At 33.2% G+C, this 23,616-nt stretch overlaps 4 protein-coding genes, 1 non-coding gene and 1 pseudogene across 5 annotated transcripts; 3 read left to right on the forward strand and 3 right to left on the reverse strand.

Moving 5' to 3' along the window:
• Positions 1–82: 82 nt before the first annotated feature.
• LOC104731045 (1-acylglycerol-3-phosphate O-acyltransferase-like) lies at positions 83–2,935 on the reverse strand. Its single transcript, XM_010450301.3, has 9 exons — positions 2,349–2,935; positions 1,917–2,153; positions 1,664–1,710; positions 1,437–1,555; positions 1,187–1,344; positions 927–1,036; positions 741–840; positions 523–646; positions 83–419 (listed from the first exon to the last, which is right to left on the reverse strand). The coding sequence occupies exons 1-9, from the start codon at positions 2,564–2,566 to the stop codon at positions 291–293; spliced, it is 1,242 nt and encodes a 413-aa protein (XP_010448603.2). The 5' UTR covers positions 2,567–2,935; the 3' UTR covers positions 83–290.
• LOC104731046 (growth-regulating factor 8-like) lies at positions 2,902–5,941 on the reverse strand. Its single transcript, XM_010450302.3, has 4 exons — positions 4,469–5,941; positions 4,190–4,363; positions 3,651–4,014; positions 2,902–3,559 (listed from the first exon to the last, which is right to left on the reverse strand). The coding sequence occupies exons 1-4, from the start codon at positions 4,761–4,763 to the stop codon at positions 3,085–3,087; spliced, it is 1,308 nt and encodes a 435-aa protein (XP_010448604.1). The 5' UTR covers positions 4,764–5,941; the 3' UTR covers positions 2,902–3,084.
• A 3,133-nt stretch (positions 5,942–9,074) lies between these two features.
• Positions 9,075–13,347, forward strand: LOC104731047 (putative lysophospholipase BODYGUARD 3). The gene is made up of 5 exons (XM_010450303.3): positions 9,075–9,675; positions 10,062–10,426; positions 10,787–11,115; positions 11,399–11,604; positions 12,858–13,347. Exons 1-5 carry the CDS (start codon positions 9,404–9,406, stop codon positions 13,180–13,182), a joined length of 1,497 nt encoding a protein of 498 aa, XP_010448605.1. The 5' UTR covers positions 9,075–9,403; the 3' UTR covers positions 13,183–13,347.
• TRNAH-GUG (transfer RNA histidin (anticodon GUG)) lies at positions 10,521–10,592 on the forward strand. Its single transcript has one exon. It is a non-coding gene; the product is annotated as a tRNA-His (tRNA).
• Positions 13,348–14,698: 1,351 nt separating the features above from the next.
• Positions 14,699–15,756, reverse strand: LOC104731048 (uncharacterized). Its single transcript, XM_010450304.3, has 2 exons — positions 15,192–15,756; positions 14,699–15,054 (listed from the first exon to the last, which is right to left on the reverse strand). Exons 1-2 carry the CDS (start codon positions 15,484–15,486, stop codon positions 14,876–14,878), a joined length of 474 nt encoding a protein of 157 aa, XP_010448606.1. The 5' UTR covers positions 15,487–15,756; the 3' UTR covers positions 14,699–14,875.
• Positions 15,757–16,133: 377 nt separating this feature from the next.
• On the forward strand, positions 16,134–16,535 carry LOC104731049 (S-protein homolog 20 pseudogene; annotated as a pseudogene).
• The last annotated feature ends 7,081 nt before the right edge of the window (positions 16,536–23,616 follow it).

A 23,616-nucleotide genomic window follows, 5' to 3' on the forward strand; every position in this document is an offset into this window, starting at 1 on the left:
AGTAAATGTAAAAAATTAGGTGAAACACAGAAATCTGGATTGTGGAAGGTTACAATTAGGATATCTCAATAATGAGATCACATTTGGAACATTCGTGAGGTTTTTATTTGTAATATAGAAATCAAGAACACTACAAACACGTATAACTTTTAGAAATAGAAAGATCTTGGAACTCCAAATACAACCATAAAGGGAAATATAAAAGAATATTTCTATTTGATGTTCTTTTTTAATATATACTTGTATACATATGTAATTAATTTGAAAGGTAAAGGAACATCATACTACAACTAAACCAATCGTAAACCATCTGGGAGTTGTTGATCATGAGAGGAGTCTTGAGATATAAACTTACGGCAAGCATAAAGCACTGCAGAATGAAAACCACTTGGGTTGTCTATGAACACGAAATGACCACCCTGCAACATTTCAAATAGACAACAATCTCACATAAGCATCATCTTCTTCTCTATAGTTTTCCTCTCAGAATTGAATACAAATGCATGTGTTTAGAGATTTGACCTGTGGAACCCGAATGATTTCGCAAGGGACCTTCATGTATTTCCGCGCTTCCACTGCACCTTGATAGTTCATCCAATCATTCATTCCATATATAAAAGTTGTTGGCACTTTCCACTCTGATGCACTGCACAAAAAAAACAGTCATCGAATTTGAGTTGTGTAAAAAACTCCAATGTAGTCACAAACTTGGTTTTATTAATGAGATTTGGTAGACAAACCTTTGTAGGAGGGGCTTCCGAGCAAAGGCTCCAAATGAGAAGATGTATTTCAAGCACAACTCTCCACTAGCCTTTGCAGCCAAAGTATGGTACACATAATCTACAATGCAAAACGAACCATCACTATCAGCTATTGCATCATCATCCTCCATAACTTCTAGTGAACTTAAAGAAATATTTACTCACCAGTTAGCAATTTGGCTTCTTCCTCTGTTAGCACAGTTCCCTCCGAGTGTGCACCAAATCTTGCCGTTGTATACCGATTTACAAGACCTGGACCCCAAGGACCTAATCCTCTGCAGGCGAAGCACATTTAGGAATATATAGTGAATCTAGTATCCGGCCACTTTTATCAAATGGTTACAATTGAGTGCAATAAAGTTGTATCATCAAAGTGAGCATCTAGTAGACCTATTGGTGAATAAGAAAATATTATAAGAGCATACCTAATCAGCTTCTGAGGAGTGAAATTCGACTCCCACAAATGATTTAGTAGGGCGCCTTTCCATGTTGCTCTAAATTTTGTGAGCCTTTCCGATGCATCTGCTTCTGCTGAGAACCCAGCAGATCCAACCAGAACTAAGTGTTGAACATGCTCAGGATGCTGAAAGATCCACATATATACCCAATCAAAAGTCAGATATCTCCAAACGATTACCTTTTACACATTGGATTATACTAAGGATGAAAAATCACCTTAAGCGCATATTTAGCAGCAACATAACCTCCAAAGGAATGTCCTAATAGAATAAAGTTACTGATATTCTGAGCTTTACGCCATTCCTCTAAGGAGTCGATAAACCATGCCTCAGTTTCTACACAATTAAAAAAGGACCAATGCAGTTCCATTATACAAGCCATTTTGGTTCCAATGAAATTTTAGCCACTTGAGTCATGAACATTACAGGGGATGAATATAATACCTTCAGTGCTTTTACATGTAAAATCAGGCCTACTTGATCCACCCCACCTAGGAAGAAAAAGAGAGAACTACCTTATTATACAGTCACAAAACATGAGAACAAAAAAAAGGTCTAGAATATCCTCACTTTGATGCTTCGAAACCAACTAATGGCAAAAGCATGAAATCGTTAATACTTAAAGCATCCAAAAGGCCATATTGTGTGACTAATACATTTCAGGAAGACAAGTTGCATAATTACCAAAGTTGCTTACCCAAGTTGATCAATAGCAATCACCCTAAATCGACTGGCAAGAGCATCGAAATTTCTGAAGAAAAAGCCTTGAGAAGCACCATAACCATGAACCATGACAAGAGTGGGAGAACCCTCCTTGGCATCAAAGGTAACAGTATTGATGTAACGTGACTCATTGCTGGTAGACCTAAACCACCTGATTTTGGAACCTGGTGGTCCTGAACCAATATTAACTTGTTCTTGTACATAAGGCGTCCTGAAGATTGTTCATCACAAAAGAATTATAAAAACAGCTCATCCATAATGTAGAACCTACAAAAACCCCTCCTTTAACATTTCAAACTCTAATTAACAATGTTCCAGAAACAGGGTTCATACAGAATTTTGTAAGATTTATCCCTAAAGCTGTGTAATTGAGAACAAACAACATGTGCTTGAGAGACATACGTACTTGAGGATAGAGAGAAGACGTTTCTCGGCGGCGATGATGTAATCGGTGGAGGTAGGGATCCACCGGAGCGAATTAGGCCACAAAATTTTCCATCTTGATCTCGCAGCATTGGTAGCAGCCGCCGTAGCAGCAGCAGAAGATGAATCAGCCACCGAAGCAGTCTTCTTTGAGATTTCTTCTGCCATTCTTAGTCTTGACACAAAACGGCTCAAGTTCATATACAATCACCGCACAAAAAAAATCACAATCCAACAAAAAAATAAAAATCTAAACTTTTCCCACGAATCAAGGAATCTGAAGTTTTTTTGGATATTAAATTTTCTATTTTTATCTTTTAAAAAGTTCTTAAAAGATGAGACGAGAGGTTTTGCTGCGAAGTCGCTTAAAGGGATATATGCTTTTTCTAAACTCTTCTTCTCACGTCATTGCTGACGTCACGTCTCCTGCAAAAACACAGAACCTTCCCCGTTGGCACAACTGGGTCCTGTCGGTCTTGGTCAACTCTTGTAATAATTAGTCAAATTAAGTTCAAGAAAGTGATTAAGATTGTTAATGGCAAATTAATAACATATTTAGATTAAGGATTCAAACGTAAGGTGAAAAAGTTGCAATTTGATTCGTCTTCTACAAAATCCAACCGCAAACACACAAACAAAAGCTAAGAAAGGTCTCAGATTTTTCAAACAAATCACTAAAACACTAAAACCGGTTTTTGACTTTGTTTGTAAACCGGTTTTTAGCTTGAGCTTCTGCTGCAGCTGCTAGTAGTGGTACTAGAACTTGGGTTGTTGGTGGAGACACCAAGACACAATGCTTCAGCCAATGGTCCACCTGGTGTTGTTGTTGAATAGAACCATGATGGACCTTCATGGCTAACCCACTGATGATGCTGGTTTGTTCCTTCTGCTTCCTCCATTGATCCTCCTCCAGCCATTGATAGTGTCAGAGAGCTTCCCATTGCTTCATCTTGTTTCCCTTGTACAAAAAACCGCCTTGTCTCTTGGTTATGTGGTGTCTGGTTTACACTCAATAGACTCTGCAACGCTCCAAAGCTCTGGTCTACTACTGGCTCCTTCTGCCTGAAGTTTAGATCATAATCGAATCGACGTTTGAGCTCTCTGCGTGATCCAACCTTCAGCTGGACAGCTCCATGGATCTCCGGGTTTAAAGTTCCAATGGAACCATCTTCTTTCCTATACCACCTCACTCCTCTTCACAAATTAACAAAAAAGTTTCAATCTTTGAAATGATATAAAAAAGGGATGGATTTAAAAACTTTGACAAGAGTGTAAGTAAAGGCACCTGTGGTGATCATATGAAGAGGAAGCAGACGGAAGAGCAGAAAGCACAGGGACTTGGTTTACAGGTTGTCCGTAAAACTGAGGATAAGCTCTAGTAAACTGGCTAGTAACATTCTTAGCGCTACTACGAATGTCACTGTGGCTAGATGATTGGTGAGATGATTCCACATGCTTTCTTGAACGAGGACGGCTCTTGTGTGTGTGTCGCTCGCAGTATTTCTGATCAGGAATCACGTTTCTTGAGCATCTCCATTTCTTACCATCCGTTCTCTTGCACCTCCATGGCTCCTGATCAGCCGTGTTATTGCTTGCGATTGAAGCAATCCCAAGCTGCAACGAACCTCCTTTCGCCACTGCAACTGTTACTGCATCACAAAGACCACAGCAGATTCTTTTAATCAGCATAAGTACTAAAAAATCTACTTCGATGCCTCCACTAAGAGGTAAAACAAGTGGTCAACATTACATGTAACCAAGAGAAACTGACAAAAATGGGAAAGTCTAAAGAAGCTGTTGAAGTGAAAGCTATGGACATCTTACCATCCGGGTTAGTGGTTGATGGGTGGTTCTTAAGAAAGGGTGAGAGAAGCTCGGAAGGAACAGGAACAGAAGCCATCATGTACTTATATATATTCCTCTGCCTCTCAAGCTCCTGCCACTGAGCGTTACTGAAAGCTACACCTGCGTTTTCACTCATACTTCTTCCCATCTCCCCTGGATTTTAATCCAACCAATTTCACATCAAACCAACATACAAAAATTTCATATTTTTTTAATTCATAGATCAGAAATCAACAAAAAGGGTTTAGAACTTGAAACCTGAAGAAGAGCTCAAGGTGAAAAAAGGATCTGCTACAGTAACAGAAGCAGAACTAGAACCGGCAAGGGAGAACATATCACCGTGAGAAGAAGCGTATCCCTGATTGCTTGAAACAGAGAACATGGGATCGCCAAGACCAGCAGAACAGTAGCACAAGGAAGAAGAGGAAGGCGAGGAATATGATGGATGGTAATGATGATGTGGTAGCACCATAACGTCTTTATGCGAATGTTCTACAACTCCAAATCCAAACCCACCAACATAATCTTCCTTACGTTCTGCTCTTGTTCCCATTAAAACTAAAACACACACACACACACAGTTCCCCTCTTTCTATTTCCTGACTCTGTAATAATATCCACCCAAAAAAAGTCTCAAACTTTTACCAGAGAAACACCACCTCTACAAACCTGCTTAAAAAGCATAACAACTCTCAAAATACCCCTTTTGTCTCTGTAATGGAAACCTAGGAGATATAACTCAAAACTTTATCCTTCACACAAAGCAACACCCAAAAATCCAAGAAAGAAGAAAACAGAGAAGAAGAAAAAAAAGCACCCGCCTTTTCTCTTAGCCTAATGTCTCTTCTGCAAACATAAATATAAAAAGAACCTTAAAAAACAACCACAAAGGCTCACTCTTTATTTATTTATTTTGTCTCTCTCTCTCAGTGCCACTTATGAAAAATGAGAGGATAGGGAGAGAAATTGGGGATTTTAGGTTAAGAGGAGCGGTGCAGAGCTAAGCTATTAGAAAGACTCATGAGCCAGCCATGACATGATGATAAAAGCTTTTGATTTTTTTTTTTTTGTTTCCTTAGTCTCCAACATTCGAACTTGTTTCAGAATACAGACAAAAATCTTCATTAACTCTCTACTCTCTCTCTCCCTTCTCCTCTCCTGACACTTACTCAGTATCATCCCCACGTTGTCGTTTCCTACAACACTTAACACCGTTAACTTCTTTCTCTCTACACACACAATGATACACACACACCGCCTCTTTATAAAAATATCTTTTTTTTTTACTTCGACCTTAGGTAACGTCTTTTGTATTTGTCTTCTTCTCAAAAACTACATCGTACGTACCATTCACTCACACACACAACAGAAGAGTATGTATAATAATTGTGTGTAGACTTTTTTTTGGATGAGGATAAAAGACTCCGTTAAGCAACGGCGTCTAAAAGAAGGTGCTTGGAGAAGTGTGTTGGTAAAAAGGACCCATATGAGGTTGCCGTGACCGTGAGAGATTTGCTTCTTTCTTCTCATTGGGGACCAGAGAGAGAGAGAGATGTGATGCTCGAACTAATCCAGTCTCTCCCTCTCTTCCATCTTCGGGTCACTTTCTTAGATTTTACTAATTTCTTACCCCCATTTCTTTTCTTCTTTCTCTTTTCGACCCCACTACTTTCATGTCTTCTATCACTCCTCTAATTTCTTCTGATTTAGTTAAAAAAGAAGAAAACTCCCACTTTCATTCATCACATATGATGATAATAAATTATTGGATTGTTGTGGTGGAGAATGGGAAATAAAGTTGATGACTTGAAGAATACAAATACATACATACATATCTCTAACTCTAGTTTTCTTTTGTTTGTCGTATACGCCTAATCAAATCATAGGACCACTCAAAAAGTTCAAATGTCAAAACACATGGACTATTATGGCCATTCAATATTGTTCGTAAGTGGTATAGTAGTAGCCTAATTTAATCGGTGGTTACATTTACATATAGTCTTAAAATTATTCCAAAAGAGCACCATATTCGTAAATGAATCCAAAGTGAACCCCCCACCCCAACTGTTTTTAAATTAGGAACAATAGACAGTGTAATTGTACTTGTACTATAATGTTATGTTATGTTGGGATTTGGCTACATACATATATCACAAACATGTTTCAAGAAGTAGTGCCCGAGACTGTTTTAGAATCATAATCAGATAATGAATGAGAATAGAACAGTCTTAAGATGTAATTCCTCTGTTTTCAGCATCGGTATACCCTGTTATGCCAGTTTCGAGCAGATTAAAGAGGCAATGTTCTACATGTGTCCAACACGTAGATTGTTGAGACAACTACAAATCTGAGACGAGAATACCTATTAACAATAATAGAACTAAAGGTAGCAAATGGATGGTACAGTTTCAACTTTCAAGTACGGTGAGTGGAACATACCTCAACTTCAAGCTCAAGCTTATAGTATCAAATGACTCGGAAGATGATAACAAAGTCGTGTCAACTTGAACTAGGTCTTTCAGAAACAATTTATCAAATAAAATAAGTGGAGGGCAAAACTCCAAGAAACAAAACAAATTGGATCGAGAGGTAGAAGAACACGAACACGAGCGTCTCTGTCGGACTGTCTCTGATCTCCATTACAAAAAGACCAGTTAGATACGATCGGAGAATAAATATGGTCTGAGACGCAACGGACGTTTGAGCTCTGAGCCTCTGAGGTCCGTGCCATCTCCGGTTAGGGTTTTTGACGTTCCAATCACGGAGTTTCCTATTCCCTTGGATCTTTCAGCTTCTTCTACACGATATCCTTGCGTTTACACGTGTTTCAACCTCAAATGGGCCGCTATAGTAGTATGTTAGCTCAAGAATGGCCCATTACTAGAAAGTCCATATTTTATAATACTAATTTTAAACTATATAGTATATTCTAATTTTGATTTGGAGAAAATTTTGCTGAATAAATAGAATTTAAATCCTGTTCAGTTTGGTTCTGCAGAATGTATTATTACTATATTAGGTGCGATGAGGTCAAAAGTAATTGTTGTTGAAGCCAAACCGAAGTTTAAAATACTGTTTGGTTATGGGTAAAAAAAGGTAGAAGCAATGTGGACCAAAACAACAACTACACTTTAGGCCTATAGGCTTATAATTTTTTGTGTCTCCACGTGACCTTCACTTACTTGCAGAGTCATCACTGTTTATGGGTGTACCGAACCGAACATAGACCAAAATATAATTTCAATTCTTGCCGATAGTCGAAACAATCTCAAGTTAATCGAAGAATCTCGGTTTGGTTTGGAAATTCCAGTTTGATTAGTTTGCCAAGACCTAAGTCTAATCTAATTTAACCCATTGATATATATATATATATATATATATATATATATATATATATATTTTCTGGACAAACACCCATTGATGCACTTGCACACACGTTGATCTTGTAGTATGAATTTGATATAAAAATACAACTTTCAAGTGGAAAACTAAACTTGCACGTTTTGTACTGTAAGTATATGTAACATCAATTTTATGAAAGATTGAAATAAAGGCGAAGAGTTTATATATAGATATGAAAATCCATGGACTATAACACCAAGTACGATAACCAAACATCTAAATTGATAGAAGACGGATACAGTATTATATTGCATGCGTCAAAATTGAAACAAATTTTAATCTGATAGAAAGACATCATACCCCCAAAGATCATGCATGTCCTTTTCTTAACCTACGTGATCCGTACCGTTTTACAGTTAGATGTGTCGATTACTTATTTAACACCGGAAATGTTAGGAATCTTGATATGTATTTGTCACAAGCGTATTTTAGTTGCTGCGCCTCGATCGGTGGTACGAATGAATTGTAAGTTATCAATGGATCATATACATCATATTAGTGTAATAAAGTATAATGGTGTTCGTATCGCCATAGAAACCTTATACGTCCAGAAGCGGGTATGTAACAAATAGGGAAGGTGATATTGTTTATTGCAACCTCTATGTTGGTCTGGAAATATTTATATAATTGCGTGTCACGAAACAAAGAAAACGAGCTAGTTAGATAAGAAAAAAATGGATTAGCAAGTTTTAGAGGAACAAGAAATGATTATTCAAATGAAAAATAGAGTAAAATAGAAAAGAGAAAGCTTATTCAAATGAGGATTTGTGCAAGATCATATGATATAAAGCCAAGTCATGGACTGTTTCTCTCGTTTTACAGGATGGTTCAACCACCACGCACCTCTTTTTCTTTAGGCGTTTAATGACACAACCCACATTTATCTTTTATGTCTTCCTTTTATGTGTTTATTTTTATTCCTTTATTAGAAAAAAACTCTGATTTTTCTTTTTTCTCTTACAGTATTTCTCAATTTATAAGTCTTTTTTTTCCATACAGTACAAAGCATTTTGTTCATCTGAAGAATATGGCTACTTAGTTTAAGGAAGTTTTAAATGTTTTTACTGCCGACAAATAGTACTTTGAGTGTATATAAGTATATCCGATAAAAACATTTATATATAGATAATTATAATTATGTGATACAGTTATGTTCCTCATCTTTGCAAATTTTATAAACAAGAATCCCCAATTTCTCACTCCCAACTTCATTCACAAGTTAACATAGTTTCTCTTGCACGCTTTACCAAGGAACCTTCTGAATTTGTTTCCAACAAAAGTTCATTTCTTATTTCCGTATCTGTAAAAATAAAGTCAATTGCAATAAATTCGCCATCTTCCTATCAATATGCATAGATTTTTTCAACAAATACAACCAAATAAGGAGTGTCTGAAATGAACTCACAACCACATGTTATTTAGCCAATGTTTTAAATACCAGACCGGGCAAACCGGTGGATCCGTGACCTGATATGGTAATTGTAGAGTGTCTTTTAACAAAATATCACCTTATGACATCGTATTATATATTAATCACGTATCATCTATAGACTGATATATACATACAACCCCCAAATTCTTATTTGCCTCCATAATTAATCCCCTATTCTCAACTGTCGATAGAAAGTGACAGAGACAGAGAGAAGTTCTATCTATATATTATATAAAAATACATTACACAATTATCACAACTAGACTTCAGCGCGGATCTAGTCTTCTTATATACATCTCATTCTCAGATATATAAAGAAGAATTGTGTATCAAACACAACTCGAAGCTTTTGTTGAGGCATGGCTGTGATGAAGCTAAGAAGAGCAGCGACTGTAGCAGGGACATGGCTAAACGAAGCCATTAGCTTCTTCGTGTTCTGTGTTTTAGACGTCGTTGATTCATTTCTTTGTCTCATCTACAAAGCAGCAGACTATCTCTTTGAAGCCGAATGGAAGCCTTGCTATTGTTTGTCGGCCAAGGAACCCATCACCACGACTCGAGGGAAGATCCTCTTGTCTCAAAACGATGGCGAATCCAAGATCCTTACTCTTTCGCGGCTTCAAGAACTCGGGTAAATTTTTTCTCTTTTCTTTTTAACGTTTTTTTAGTTATTGCAAATGTATCAATATCAGAATTGTCCAATTACAGATGTGTTAAAAAAAACTCAGAATATTTTTTTGTAAATATTTTCATATTTCAAGAGACAAGAGTAAATATGTTTCGTCTAATATATAATAAATTCACAGTTATAAGTTCTAGCTATTCATTTTACATCATTACATGTGCTGTCCGCTTTTTCCCTGAATCATAATTATTATCATCTTATCATATTTACTACAAAAATTGACGTGCATTAAAGTTCATTGTTGACTTAAAAATGGTACGGTGAGCCAATTACTTTTATCCCTACAAGTGTATTGAAAATTTGAAATCTACTACCGTTTGATTTTCTTGTAGCGGACGTTCCAAGATTGAGCTGGAGGATATCTCTGAGACACTTTACACACGTCCTTCTCGTCTATCGGACTTTTCTAACCTATCCGTTAATGAGCTCAATAAACGGTTCGTTAAGGTTACTCGGTCCGAGTCCGAGTGTAGCGACCATCATGAGAAGAATAAAAGCAGAAGGAGGAAATCAGTAACGAAGTCAAGCTTGACGGTGAACTTCACGGTAGTTGAGAAGCTTCGGGGAAAGATCAAACCGCATAATTTGAGCCACGATGTCTCTCGATGGTCGGATTGTGATTGTGGATTTTGTACATCGTGGGCCTCTACTAGTGACAAAGATCATTCCCTCTTTGTCAAAACTCAAATCCCAAATGGTAAACGTTCTCATCTTATATGATAAGGGGAGATATATTAGTTCAACCAGTTTCACTGTTTTTCATTTATAAAACATTTACTTATTACAACAAAGTGGCTGTAGTTTAGTGGTAAGAATTCCACGTTGTGGCCGTGGAGACCTGGGCTCGAATCCCAGCAGCCACACTTTAAATCATTATTTACCCTTTTTCAAAAAAAAAAAAAAAAAAAAAAAAAAAACATTTGCATGGTAAATGATTGTGTTTTTTTTTTATTTTATAAAAACACTCTTTAGAAATTATAAATGCAAATAGACAATTTTGGATTTTGAAATTAGTAAACTAATTTGCGTTTTAAAACAATCGGATTCATTACAACAGGGGTGGCGGCGAAAGAGGATGTTCTGTTCATACATGGTTTCATATCTTCATCAGCGTTTTGGACGGAGACGGTATTTCCAAGCCTGTCAGCCTCCTCCTCGGCTCATAGACTCTTCGCCGTGGATCTTCTAGGATTCGGTAAGAGTCCAAAGCCAGCTGATTCACTCTACACGTTGAGAGAACACGTAGAGATGATCGAGAAATCTGTCTTACACAAACACAATGTGAAGTCTTTCCACATCGTGGCTCATTCTTTGGGATGCATTTTGGCGCTTAGCCTCGCCGCTAGACACGGCGGCTTAGTCAAGTCACTTACCCTCCTTGCTCCGGTGAGTTAATTAGTTACGTTTTCGCATATTTTGGACCTGTCTTTGTTGGTTTCTATGCATGCAGAACATAAATTTCGCATGATAATTAGTTTTAAAAGTTTATAATAACTACAGGTTCCTAATTGTCATTATATTATGAATAATATGTTGGTCAGTCATTTTAGCTGCTGGAAATAATTGAACAAGTTAAGGAAAAATACAACTTTATTGGTTTGACACATGAAAATAAGAGATGTGATGTATAGGACTAATAGAATATGTGTTCATGTGTACGTGTGGGCAGCCGTACTATCCAGTGCCGGCGGGAGAGACGAAGCCGAGGCAGTACGTGATGAAGAAAGTGGCACCGAGGAAGGTTTGGCCGCCTATAGCATTAGGAGCGTCGATGGCTTGTTGGTACGAACACGTTAGTCGTACCATTTGTCTCCTTATCTGCAAACACCACCGTCTTTGGCAGTTCCTTGCAAATCTCATCACCCGTAATAACAGGTTTTTACTTTTTATCAACTATTTTCTTTGTTTTCATTTTAATTTTATTAATCCACCCAACCAAATTCGAATCGATTTATATCAGGAGAGGAATTCACATTCCTTAAATGTAATAAAATTAAGATCCAAAAACTTAAAATCCAACGGAAAATAAAACAATTTCCATACTTAACTAGCTAGTACACAATGTCACAAAACCGCAGCGGCAATCGTTAATAATACATGAGGGTAAAATGTTGGTTGTTTTTTATCAGGTTGTTTGGAATATTTTTGGAAATTTAGTGATGTCAAAAATTAGGTTTAGTCTCTCTCTATATATATTTGTTTTTAGCATGTAAATGTCATATTTAATTGAAAGGAAACAATTGATGGTTGATGTGGCTAGTTAGTATACCAAACCACCTCCAAATGGACTAAATCCACTAACAAATTTAATTCGTAGCCGCATCTGGTTGCTAGCTAGTAAGTGTCTACTCAGTTAACGATTATTAATTCAACTTATTTTCACCAAATTAATTTACAGATATAGTACAACTTTACGTGGTGTTAGCTTAATCCTCAAGTTACATCAAATAACCAGACATAGAAAGCCACGTGTTTTGACATGCCATCAGCATACCTTCTTTCATTGGAGGAAAGCTTTAAAACAAACGGTGTCTTAGGCAACCTACTTTAGACTCTATAGTGTGTTTATGCTAAATTTTAAAATTCTAACCTAAGTACTTATGACTATGTGTACTTGGAGCAAATTGAAATTGATTTTACTTTTGAAATGTCTAGGTTGGTTGATCGGCATATATCAGTGACAAGAATGTATAGATTTTACGACTCTGTTTTTGTAGTTTCTACGTTTTAGGAATCTAAATGGTTAGAAGTAATGCTCTCGTCCTACCAATACAACCAACCATTGGAAATTAAATTACTAAAGAAAATGGAATCTAATCCATCCGATCAATGCTACCAATTATGAGTTCGACTCCAAAACCAATAACTATGAATTCTTTAATTTTTTTAAAAATACTACTATGAACCAAAATTCAAAATAAATGCGCAAGTTTGATTAGTGTCATTGGTTATTATTTATTAGCGCAGCACCCATATATATACTTAAGACAGTAGATCTCTTTTGATAATAGTCCATTTTTTTTTTCTTTTGTGCAAAGTCCAAACCCAATAACTATAATAAATTGATATGTAAGAACTATATTTTGATTTATCATATATTGTACTAATAGTTGATTTTCTCTACCTAGGACTGTAAACTTTTTAATAGAAGGTTTCATGTGTCACACGCACAACGCAGCGTGGCACACTCTACACAACATTTTATGTGGGACAGGAAGCAAACTCGATACGTATCTAGATATCGTTCGAGATAAACTAAAGTGCAACGTGGCCATCTTCCACGGAGGTGACGACGAACTCATTCCTGTCGAGTGTAGCTACAACGTTAAACAGCGGATTCCTCGGGCGCGAGTTAAGGTTCTTGAGCACAAAGATCATATCACTATGGTTGTTGGCAGACAAGATGAGTTTGCCAGAGAGCTCCAAGAAATTTGGAAGACTTCTTCTAGCTAAAAATATGTCTGATGAAAATTTGTGATAGATTAATATCAATTGTTCTATGTGTAATGGGTTGGTAAAAATATTTTCAAGAGTTTATCATTTATAAATTAAGGAAATCCTTATGTATTATGAGAAAATCCAGGAATGGATTATTTAAATAATAATTTTCGAATCTAATTTATTATGGTAATTCATTCATCATACATTCTTTAATCTTTGGTTTATAAATAGAAGTTATATGTGGTGAACCAAAATAAAAATAATTAAAAGGTATACGTACGACTTACATAAAAAAAATTGGTAGTTTTTTCATATCTAAAGAAAAAATTTCTGATTGCAAATTATCGTACAATACCACATAGACAATGACATAACAGCATTTCACTAGTAAAAAACCTAAAAATAAATTATTAGATTATATGTCATTTTCAACTAGTTACAGATTTCTAATCTCAAAATTTCTATTAATGTTATATCGTTCTCTTCTTTCTATATAATTTTGTTTTCAGTGGTATATTATTATTTATTATGCATACCAATTAGCCAATGAATCCCTAGAAGTGGGTCATATTGGTTGAACAAATTCACCAATATTAATGAATGTTTTGGACCCATCCAACCATATTATTCCGTCAGTACTTTAAAGCTCTACGTACATGCATAATGCATATCCATATAATCAGTGCTGGCTTAAACATATTACATGCCTCTGGGCAAACTAAAAAAAAATACTCTTTAACCTATAGAAAAACTTACTAATTATTTGTTTGGTTCTCTTTGGTTCATATAACTTTTTTTTTGTGCCCATTTATACCTTACAAATTTTTTTGTGTGCCTCTTTAACTTACAAAGTTTTTTTTTTGCCTCTTTAACTTATAATTTTTTTTTTGTGCCCTTCTTTTATACATATATGCCCCTTTAATTTATGTATCCGGGACGGTCGCACTGCCCGCCCACCTAGTTAAGCCGGCACTGCGTATAATGTATATCAACTCAATGGTAATTGGTGAATGAAAATATGAGAAAGCGCTCTCGTTTATTAATTAGTACTAATAATAAACAGTACGATTTATTAAATATTCCACAATCTTCAATTAAAATTCAAAACTCTACAGTTTCAGTTCAGGGATATATATAGAATACTAAATATAAATTCGATTAGTACTGTTTTGACATGATTTATATCTTGGACAGGGTACGCTTTTGTTAAATAATTTGCTCGTTATGTAAATATGATAGTGATTTCCATGTTAATGTGATTCTACTCATAGAAATATATGGTTGCGAGATATTTATTTGATATACATATAAGTGAAAGTGTAAATATAGATATAAGTGAAAGTCTCCAATTACATACTTCATCGTATATATTGAACTTAGGAAATATATTAGAAATTATTTAGATCATCGATCGTTTTCAATTATAAGATTAAGTCCACTGCATCACAAATCAAATTTTACTTCACATGATAGTTAATAAAATGTACAGAAATAAATTAAAAAAATAATTAAAGACTTAAGAATAACGTTTTTAAGGAAAAAAATCAACGCTCCCAGAAATGTGTCGGAGTATATCATTATTTTAATAGCAATGTGACATAGAGAAACCTTACAAGATGTATTAAAATAAAACTGAAAATTAAAAAAAAGCAACCCAAAATGTAATAATCATATGATGAACCAATTAATTATTAAAGGACGTCGTTTAATTTTTGGGATTCTCCAAGTAAAAGTTGCGTTTCTCTTCGTCGTCCATGAATGCGGTAACGTGAAAAGACCTGCCGATTCCCATAGGAGTCTTGAAGTAAATCTTCTTGCTCTTTGGCTCCTCCATACTCATCTCCACGATCGGTACCCACATAAACATCTGCTTACTCTTCACTCCTATATATATATAACAAACACGCTAATTCATATACATAAACAAAGCCATATCTATATATAAACTATTGTCCTTTTATAATTACATGAGCTATTTATCAATATATACTAGGTAGCTAGGTATATATCACAGATGGTACCTGTCATCTTCTTCATACAACACTTTTCGACATAGGCAGTGACCTCGAGACCGTAGGAAACGCGAGTGTTGGTGGATTCGAAGAAATGCTCATAAGGAGAGTTTTGCTTCATCCACACGTAACCAGTGGCTCTAACTCTTCCACACTCCACAAGATTCTTCAAAGGCATCACTCCTTTCGGAAACCCTAGCTCCTCCAGAAGCTCCAATGATTGCTTGTAACATTCCTCCGCTCCGTACACGATCTCAGCTCCTTCTCTCTCTCCTCCGACAACGACGACTCCTTCGCTCGCCATTTAGTTACGAGATATAGAATTAAACAAAAAACAAAAAGTAATATTTTCTTCAAAATATGAAGAGGAATATATATAATGTTTGTGCTAAGGATTTTGGAAGATATATAAATTTAAACGAAATAAAAAGGAGAGAAGAAGAGATAGAATATTTTAGAAGATGGGGCTGGTGGTGGTTGAGCGGTGGGTTGTGTGATTCATTTATTTTTGTTTGCCTAATTCACTCTCTTGTTACTTTCGTGTGGTTTTTTGTTTGGTAACCTAATTCCCCATATATATATTCTCATTTTGGTCAAAGCAAATAAATATTATTATTTATGAAAAGTCAAAATACATCTTGACTTACTTTATATTGTGGCATTTTATTACTAAAAAAATGCTTATTGGAATTAATAGACACTTTATTGACTAGAAATTATCGTAGGAAAATCTTAGCCTATTTATCATTTTTAATCGAAATGATTTCTTATTACCTAAGGCAATACAAACGAAACAATTGTATAAGGGTTTATTTGGTAACCGATAAGAAATTATTTGTTTCTGAAATAGCTAATTTTACTTAGAAGATAACCGTATAAAAAAGATGGGATGCTAAAACCTAAAGTTCATATTTTGTAAAACATTCACAATTGTTATTTAAACTATTCATAATGTGTGGCTCATACGCATTTAACATAATGTTTAGTGTCACATTCATGGTTATTCTCTTTGGTTGTCTATGTGAGGCGAGACTAAATGTTGATATCATCAATGATATTGGTCCAAATGTTTAATTGGGACTACACTGCAAATCGAAGAACAAAGATCTCGAATCACAATCATTAGCCCCGTATCAACACTGGGGATTTAGAGCAGCTCTTAACATTTGGGGCACAACGCTGTTTTTTTGTCACTTTGAATGGGGAAGTGAATCGAAATGGTTTGATATTCTTGTAACTAACAGAGATTATTATGTCTGTAAACATCATCCGTGTGTTTGGAGTATAAGACCTGATGGTCCATGTAGATTAACAGCTCAAGAAAAATGTTATTCTTGGAATGCTAATATTTGAACACCATTGTAACAAGATTTCACAATTATAAGCTAAAGAATAAAAATATATTATTTTTATTTTCCCGTTTGTTTTAGCCCTACATGATTTAAAAATTTAAACCTTAAGAGACATAACATAACATGACATAGACTTACACATTATACGAGAGATGAAAACCGGTTAGTTTAAAAACAAGAGTTTCATTGAAACTAAGTTGGTTTAAGAACGGGGTTTTGATGTAGACCTATGTCTCGATTGTGAAAGGTAATTTAGTACGGATCTGATACAATCCTGCACTTTTTTAGAATAGTATAATAAAGACTTAGGAAAATTAAGAGCCAAAATATGTTCCAAAAATGGTTTATTTGTACAGCGTTAATTGGAGAAGAAAGTAGAAACAGGGGGAATGAGGAGACGTTATTAGATACTGAAATACAAAAGTTAATTATATTTATACCAATTACCATCCACTTCTGTATTTTTTACTATTATTGAGATGTGAAAGAATGATAGATAAAAGAATATATCAAACCCTTTCCCCCTCTATCAGCTTAACACCTATAGTAGCTATAAAATGTCAAAACCTTGGACCCTAGAACAACCCTGCTGGCTCAATTTGACCGAGCCCCTAAGACCACTAAAGAGAAAGAACCTCGGAAGCAAACTCGCAGTTTGAAGATAATTACTTTATCAATAAAATATATATATAACAAATCAATGAATGAGATGTTGAATATTCACATAGGAGATGAGATAAATAACAATCCAATGAAACCAAGAAATTGAGATACGCAGTGTTTCCACCATAAACTCTTTCCTCCTACAAGGATAACTTCTGTTTCCATGAACCTTTTGGTTTAAATTCCTACTACATTACCTCCAATTAAAACAAAAGATGTGAATCTATGACCTTAAATATCACTAGTATGTATTATAATTAATATAATTATAAATATTTAGTTACATATCTCAACTCTTAGTTATTACAGAAAAAAAATTATGAACTTTGCAAAGATTTCCTCTGTTCTTCATTCTTTTGGAGAAAATGCTGCTTTCCTTGGCCTGTTAATTAAAACAAATATTTCACCACTTTAGTCTTTAAAGCTTAATTCCAAACAAAGAATCAAACCATTCAAAGTTATAGATTAAACCGGACCGGACAAATATAATGAGAGGAGTATTAGAGATATTGATTTACCGCAAAGATAGGAATGGAGAAAAGGGTCTTCTCTATTTCTTCAAAATATAACAATTCTTGATTGAACATGCCAATCAATTCTGTCAGCTCAAATAGGATTATTTCAACCTGCTGATATTTAATCACAAGGCAAGTTTCTTATTATCATGTGTATAAGAATTTTTTTTTTTTTTTTTAAAAGGTCAATAACATAAAATAAAGTGGACTTACTCGTGGGAGAAACTTGATGATGACATCTTCGATCTCGTCCATGACTTCTATAGCTATGACCATTTCTTCATGTATGGACACCACATCTAACCTCCACATGATTAATATTTTTCATTAGCAAAAACATTTTAAACAAATTTGTTTTCCAAAAGAAATAATATTATCTAACCGTGGCACCATGTATGAGGGGAGGGGTAAACGGACAGACAAAGCATGGAGTTTTCAGTTAGCTTGCTCAAAGCTTCCGAGTTTTTTGCGTCTAATTTTGACCACTCATTAAGTAAAGGCATTTGAAGCCTAAGCACTTCACGTAATTTGATTTCTTGACGGTGCCTTTGAACTTCAATCAAATTTTCCACTACGTAGTTCCTCATTTTGTATACTAGAGATTATACCGCGCTACGCGCAGGTTTATTTCACGTTTATTTGCATAAAACCTATATAATTGGAATATAGTTTTGTTTTTATTTGTTTTTGGTTGTTTTACATCTGAAGATTTGTTTCCATATATATTAGGGTTTATTACATGTAAATGTAATTGATTTTTCTTTTTTTGGGCTTGGCCGGCCGGTGTTTTTTTTGCATAGTTATACTTTTTCATTATATTTTGTTGTTATTATATTTCGTGGTTAGTTAATGTATCTACATATATATATTATTTTATTTTTTTTAAATGATTTGTTTAAAATTTCTGGAATGTGTTTGATTACATTTTGTTTGTAAATTTTGTTTTGAGGCATGGCCTTTTGGTTTTGTATTTTGTTTGTTTTTTTATTTTTTGTTTAATTTTTTTTATATTTTGGTTTGTTAATATTTTTATTTTATTTTTCTATTGTTTGGATTATTGTAATTAAAGGTTGCCTTGTTTTGGAAGGTGTAAATGAATGCATCCATGTATTTTTAGCTGCTTCAAGGTCACAAAGGTTTGTCTTCTCTTTCGAGATGATGATGATGACTGTGAAACTCCGAGCTACGCCCGGAAAGACATTTGACAATTGAGCTAGTTTATTTATAAAATCTAAATTAACTTTTTGTGTTATATGTTAAAATTACATTATTTTGTATCTGACATTATAACCAAGCATATGTATGGTATTATTGGAGGTGAAGAAAAAATTACAGTATGAAATACGAAGTAATATATAATATTTGAATTTCGTATATCTTTAGAATTGAGTTATTGTTGATGGTCATCGACTATTATCTAAGGTGTCGTTGTATGTAATATCAAAACACGCTAAATATAAAGAGGAATTCTCATAACACAATTGACTGAGATATGTTCATATGGAGATAATAAGTACGCGGCTACAGCACAATCTGGTGAACAGTTTGAGCTTATTCTCTTGAGTGGTGGCATGTGTGATTATAACCAAATATAATAATCATTTAGATTTTGTGTTAATTCTCTAGGTGTGTTGAACTGTTGATATTCCCACTTTTAGCCTTTGTTTCTCTCTCAGAGGTTTTTTTCCTCGTTCTCTCTTTGTTACACTTTGTTTAGTTTCTTTATTCTAGAGAGGCAGAAAACATTGTACTCATAAAGACTATACTGTATTAGCTTGGATGTCTCTTACAATCCACACACATACATCTTCTACTTGCACCCATACTCTAGACCTTACTTCTAGATCCTAGGCTCTTACACAAGCCACACCTACTCATGCTTAGACTGCACTGCATCAAAAACTGCACTTAGATTTTAGACATTAACTAACACAACATATTCACTCATTTGAGTCTAACTAAACAATTAGCCCGATTACTTCTTATTGTCTTAACTTAAGTCACGACAGTTTCACTTGTCTTATTGTTTGACATTGTTTTTTTTCTTGTAGTTGACTCCTCTCTGCATCTTCTTCTTCTACGGTCGCTTTAATTCAATCTTTTGTGATTCTTCTTCTTCTCATTCTTTGCCTCACAATGATTGTTCTTATTCTTTGCAGGTTTAATCGAAGACTCAATCTTCAACATGAACATGTCCGTCCTTTTCTTTGACAGATTCAGAAAGGAATGAAAGCACAATCCACAAGTTATATGAAACGCAATTTAAATATTTGGATAAACTATTCATATAACTCAACCACATATTCTTTCTTATTGGTATCTAGACTTTGAAGTGCAGAAAAAGAAATGAACAACGATGTATCTTTTCTTTATTTAGGTCTTTCGTAAACAAAAATAATAGCACGCCAAATCACTTTCAAAACAGAACAACCGCAATAAACTCAAAAAAACATATATATATCGTGTAAGATTACTTATCAATACATAACCTCAAACTCCAAAAGGTAGATAGAAACCCTAAAATTTAAACAAACTACTATTAACCTATTAATATAGATAAAGAAGCATAATGATGTTTTTGTGGGCAATTGCAGACTTTGTTTTACCTTGAGTTTATGTGGAACTTTTCGAGGGTTTTCATCGCCATCTCTCTGGTACGACGAATGACCATAAGGGCTGTCGTTTCATTTCGTTATCTCTAATCACTCATCGTCTATGCTCGTCAAATTACGTACTCTTGATTTGGTTTGTTGTTTGCAATAGGTGAGGCTTTTCGGTTTTGTAATCCAAAAATTTTATGATCTATATTAAGAGGGGAAGACGAAGAATCTAAAGGAAAAATTGAATCGAATTTTTTTACTTGTTTTCTTGGGTTTTCTCTTATATTTGCTGCTGATGTGGCATGCTCTAAGATAAATGTGAACTTGGCTGAGGTGGACATTCTCACAGAACTCAAATTGTCCCTTTTATTAATAGTAATCCTTAGCCAAACCCAAAACAACTGATCCTAAAACCATTCATAAAAACAAATATGAATATTGTAATTAGTTACACTAGTAAATATAATTTGTTTTTTAAATGAAAAAAAAGGAAGCACGTAAATATAAAACTTATTGTTTCATACTGTAAATTGAAAGATTCATATATTATGAATGATAAAATACAAAATTTATATTTTGGTCTAATACCATAGATATAATAAATGAAAAATCTGAAGTAAGAAATATAAAAGATGAGATCTTTGCCTTTTATACATACATAAGTGAAGAACGTTTTTAAAAAAAAACAAATATACGCAAAATAATAATAATAATAATAATAATAATAATAATAATAATAACAATAATAATAATAATAATAATAATATTATTATTATTATTATAATAATAATTATACTAAATAAAAGTAGGAGTTATAAGCTTCTAAGACTGTCCACCTAGGATTTTAAACATCCAATAGGGATTTGACATGTCACTAATTAACATTTTTTAAATTTCCAGAATTTTCTATATTAAGAATTATTTTAAACAACCTATCAGGGTTTGACATGTCATTCATTAACATTTTCTAAATTTCCAGAATTTTAATTTATGGAAATAAAAGAACTATGTATAAACGTCCCACATCGGCTAGAAGTTTTTTAAACAATGGTTCATAACCAGTATAAATAAGATTAATATGCTTCCAACAACGAATGAACATGAAAGCTTGATTTATCAGGCGTCCAAGTTTAAAAATTTTATTCGGTTTGATCCAAATTTTTATTTGATCAAATTAAAACTTTAAAAAGTTTCAAAAAAATATTATAATATTTTAAAATTTTAAAAGTTTAAATATTATAGATATTGAAACTTTTAAAAAGATTTTAAATATTATAATTTTTTAAATTTTAATAGTTTAAAATATTATAAATATTGAAACTTTTTAAAAGGTTCAAATATTATATTTCAAAACCTTTTAAAAGTTTAAAATATTATAAATATTGAATTTTCTAAAAGTCTTAGCTTTAGAAAGGTTTCAAAATATTATAATTTATAAATTTTAAAAAATTCTTAGCTTTTAAAAGGTTTAAGAGAATTATAATTTATAAATTTTAAAAGTTTAAAATATTATAAATATTGAAACTTTTAAAAGGTTCAAATATCAAAAATATTAAAACTTCACAGAATATTTTAAAATATTACAATTACATATCCTCCATAGAAATTTTAAAATATTATATCTATACTAATAAAAAGTTGAAGCTATAAACTCCTAAAGGTGTCCATATATGATTTAAAACAACCAATAAGAATTAGATATTTAACTAATTAACATTTATGGAAATATAGTAGTAATCTATATTATTAAGATGTTTTAGAAAAAAAAGTAAAAGTAAAATCTATATTTAAAAGTATTTAAAATTTACAGAATATTTTAGAGAATTTGTTAAAAATGCCCCTTTTGATATACCCCTTTTCAAAAATACCCTCTTTTCTGGCCATTTTTATTTATGCCCTCTTTTAATTTTTAATGACCATTTTACCCTTAGATGAAAATTATTTTATTCAATAAAAAGAAAAACAAAATTTTCCCGCCAAAAAATTTCCGACATATTTTCCCGCCAAAAAATTTTCAAAAAAAATTTCCCGCCAAAATTTTTTTTGTCAAAAAACTTTTGATAAAAAATTTCGAAAAAAAAAAATTTCCTGCCAAAAATTTTCCCGCCAAAAAAAATTTACAAGGTTTTTAAAAGGTTTTATAAGGTTTCTACCTTATAAAAGCCTTATAAACACCTTGTAAAGGCTTTTACAAGATTTTTTAAAGAGTTTTAAAAGGTTTTTTAAACAACTTGTAAACGCTTTTACAAGATTTTTAAAAGGTTTTTAAAAGGTTTTAAAAGGTTTTTAAAAGGTTTTCAAATGGTTTTTAAAAGGATTTTTAAAAGGTTTTTAAACACCTTCTAAACCCTTTTACAATGTTTTAAAAAACCTTGTAAAAGTTTTTATAAAATTTTTAAAAGGTTTTTAAACACCTTTTAAATGCTTTTAAAAAGTTTTTAAAAGCGTTTACAAGGTGTTTAAAAACCTTTTAAAGCATTTACAAGCTTTTTAAAAGCATTTACAAGGTTTTTAAAAGCGTTTACAATGTGTTTAAAAACCTTGTAAACGCTTTTAAAAGTTTTTTAAAAGCGTTTACAATGTGTTTAAAAACCTTGTAAACGCTTTTAAAAGTTTTTTAAAAGCATTTACAAGATTTTTAAAAGGTATAAATTTCAATATTTTTGGCGGGAAAATTTTTCGATTTTGGCGGGAAATTTTTTTTTTTGGCGGGAAAAAATAATTTTTTCGGGAAAAATTTTCGATTTTGGCGGGAAAAAAAATTTTGGCGGGAAAATATTTTCGATTTTGATGACTGTACATTCTTGCTGTCACTCAAAAAGGGTAATTTGGTCATTTTGTATATAAAGAGGGGTAGTTTTAAAAATGGTCAACATGAAAGGGTATTTTTAAAAAGAGATATGGAAAAAGGGGCATTTTTGAGAATGCCCCATTAAAATATTACAATTACTTATCCTCCAGAGAAATTTTAAAATATTATATCTATATTAATAAAAAATTGAAGCTATAAACTCCTAAAGGTGTCCATATAGGATTTAAAATAACCAATAAGAATTAGATATTTAACTAATTAACATTTATGGAAATATAGTAGTAATCTATATTATTAAGATGTTTTAGAAAAAAAAAAGTAAAAGTAAAATCTATATAAATAAAAGAAATATGTACAAGGATTTTGGTTTGAGAAGTTTCAATATATGTGGATCTAAAACCGAATAAGTATATAGATGAAATTATCAATAATTGGGTGCATGTGTTGACTATTCTGGTCTTTATGAATTGCAAAAATTTAATGAGAAAACAA

Source organism: Camelina sativa, chromosome 12 (genome assembly GCF_030686135.1).
Source record: "Camelina sativa cultivar CO46 ecotype springtype chromosome 12, ASM3068613v1".
Classification (NCBI taxonomy): domain Eukaryota; kingdom Viridiplantae; phylum Streptophyta; class Magnoliopsida; order Brassicales; family Brassicaceae; genus Camelina; species Camelina sativa.